The sequence below is a fragment of the Pipistrellus hanaki genome (assembly GCF_964339955.1).
Source record: "Pipistrellus hanaki genome assembly, chromosome: X".
NCBI classification, from domain to species: domain Eukaryota; kingdom Metazoa; phylum Chordata; class Mammalia; order Chiroptera; family Vespertilionidae; genus Pipistrellus; species Pipistrellus hanaki.
Window position 1 is genome coordinate 82,990,922 of NC_140524.1, and position 3,014 is coordinate 82,993,935.

The following is a 3,014-nucleotide window of genomic DNA, read 5'->3' on the forward strand; positions in this document are numbered from 1 at the left end:
AATTGCCCCTTGATTTCCAAACAGCCTCAATCCAGAATCACTCCAAAAGTCCATCAATAGAAGAATGGGTAGCTAAAGTGTGGTGTATCCATACAGGGAAATAGTTCTCTACCACAAACAAGAATGCCGCCTGGAGGCCCATCCCAGGACAGTGCACGCTGTGCAGGGGCGCGTGCTGACCCGCCACGGGGAAGAGTAAGAATGCACGGAACCTGGCAATGGTCTCCTAGCAACTGGGGGGCTGGGACAACAAACCACTGAGGCCCCGGTTGGCCCTGGGCCAAGAGCGCCATGGCGAGCAGTCAGTGGTCCTTACTGGAGCCCCACAAGGGGTGGCAGTTGAAGTCGGACCTGAGGAAGAAGTCTCTCTTTGAGTCGAGGCTGATCAAGCAGTGGGAGTCAGGGCCCAAGCTGGCCAATGGGCTCTTAGGGCCAAAGCTCAGCAAGCAGTGGCTGCTAGGGCGGGCACCGCTGGAACCCGTGGCCCTGGGCATGAAATATAAGCCCTTGTACAAGGACAGGAACAAGTTGCCTTCCTGCTCTTCCTCAAGGAACAAGGACATGTTTGGGAAGTGCCCCACCTCCTTGGACAGCCGGCTGTGGGTATTTGTGAAGGAGGGGGTGGACGACTTCAGAACGGGCTGTCCATCTCCTGAAGATATGATCACTCGTGGTCCTCGGGAGGGCTTTCTCCCCATGATTGCTCATAGGATTCCCCGCCCTCCGCCCAAAAAGATTCAGAGGAAGCCGCCCAAGGGAGCGGACCTGTGTTCCAAGCTCACACCAGCCCAGCGAGCACGGAAGGCCTTTGTAGAGAACATTGAAGCCAACATGAACAAGAATCTCTTGGCGGACTGCCTGAATCTGGCTGAAGATCTCTCTCCAGACCTTCTCCTCAAGGTTCTGGAAATTCTAGATCCTGACAGGGAGCTGGAGGACACATGGGCTCATTGTGAGGGCACCAAGGAAAGAAAGAAGACCTCCACACACCTGTTTGAAAAACATCCTGAGGAGGTCAACCTGGAAGCTCCCCAGGCAGTGAACCTGGAATCTCCCAAGGCAGTCAAACTGGACCCTCCTGAGGCATTCAACGTAGAATCTCCGTGGAAGTTCAACCTGGAACATATAGAGGCGGACAACCAGGAATCTCCCGAGGAAGTCAACCTGGAACCTGAGGAAAAAGACGAAGTGAAAACAGCCAAAGAGTGTCTCCAGTCTTATTTATTTAGTTTGTTTCCTGAGCAAGAGACAAAAGAATCATGCAAAAGCGTCATCCTCAAACTTCCTGTTTTCCAACACACAAGAAGAATAGTTCATGAATTCTACAAATGGATTGATGATACTTTTGGAGACATAGGCATTGATGAAGAGGCCATCATGAAAAAGTTTGAAATTGATTTTGAGGGCCCACTCACCCATACTACAGTCAATGTAAAGAAAGTAAGCCAGCTTCCTTTGAATTTAAGGCTCAGCAAACAGCTAGATGGTCTAAAGCAGAGAAAATTCACCCTGCAGGAAGATAACTGGGAAAGGAAACTCCAAAAACCACCTAACCCTTATAAACCCAAAAGGGAGAAGATAAGGTATGGAGCATGGTACTTGAACCCCAAACTCTGGAAAAAGGTGGTCATTGAAGAGCCTTTGCCAGGCCCTACAGACATCCTTGACAAGGATGATTGGAGCAATAGAAGACATCTTGAACCAGACATTATTGATGAACTTTATGGACCAATTGCCTTCAAAGATTTCATTTTAAGCAAGGGCTACACGATGCCACTTGTGATTGAAAAGATGTTTTTAAGGAAAGGATGGAAATATGATTCTGTGAAGACTCCTATTCAACGAGTAATGAAACTTCTTTCCAAACCCAAAGAGGAGGAGGATTCAGAGAATGAAGAGGATTAGAAAATTTTCTAATTACTACTCACTTGGCTGGTGTCTCTCTCATTTTAACATCAGTCAGAATTCACCAAGAGTGCCTCACTTGTTATGGACAACTTTGATTCCACAACATCTGTAAATTTAATAGCTAGTGTTAATAAAAATTTCTAAATGAGCTTCTGCTTGGATTCATCAATGTTTTATATTATATATTTAACCAACTATGAAGTGAATATTTACATATACTTCTCTTGGTTTTTATTGCATTAGGAATATTATATTTTATTTATTTTTAAAAATATATGTTTTATTGATTTTTTACAGAGAGGAAGGGAAAGAGAGGGATAGAGAGTTAGAAACATCGATGAGAGAGAAACATTGATCAGCTGCCTCCTGCACACCCCCAATGGGGATGATCCTCAACCAAGGTATATGCCCTTGACCAGAATCAATCTTGGGACCTCTCAGTCCGCAGGCAGATGCTCTATCCACTGAGCCAAACCGGTTTCAGATATATTTTTATTTTAATTATTCATTAAAAATAACCATCAATAAAATTATTACTTAAAAAGGATCTTGTTGCCCAGCCAATGTGGCTCAGTGGTTGAGCGTTGACCTATGAACCAGGAGGTTATGGTTTGATTCCAGGTCAGGACACATGTTTGGGTTTCAGCCTCGATCCCCAATCAGGGGGGGGGCATGCAGGAAGTAGCTGACAAATGATTTTCTCTCATCAATGATGTTTCTCTCTTCCTCTCCCTCTCTGAAAATCAGTAAAAATATATTTATAAAAAATTTTGACAGCTATAATGTGGGATGAATCTAAAAATAATTGTGTAGAATGAAAGAACTGTATCACACCAATAATATTTAATTTATAATGCATTATGACAATTATTTTGTTAAGCACAACTTGTAACCCATAGCCAAAGTAGTTTTATGCATTATTTGTGAATTGTCCATGGCTACCTTTGCACTACAACATGAGAATTTAGAAATTGTCACAGAGATCATATGGCCTGCAAGCCTAAAGTATTTCCTATCTGAATTATTTCAGTAAAATTTACTGCCCCCCTAATCTAGAAGAAAAATATATTCATACATATATTAAGTCAATAATGCCACACTTTTGT

The 3,014-nt window shown here is 43.6% G+C and overlaps 1 protein-coding gene across 1 annotated transcript; it reads left to right on the forward strand.

Moving 5' to 3' along the window:
- Positions 1–291: 291 nt before the first annotated feature.
- On the forward strand, positions 292–1,905 carry LOC311615500 (protein FAM47E-like; the record flags this gene model as incomplete). Its single annotated transcript, XM_084870866.1, has 1 exon — positions 292–1,905. One exon carries the CDS (start codon positions 292–294, stop codon positions 1,903–1,905), a length of 1,614 nt encoding a protein of 537 aa, XP_084726992.1.
- Between the last annotated feature and the right edge of the window lie 1,109 nt (positions 1,906–3,014).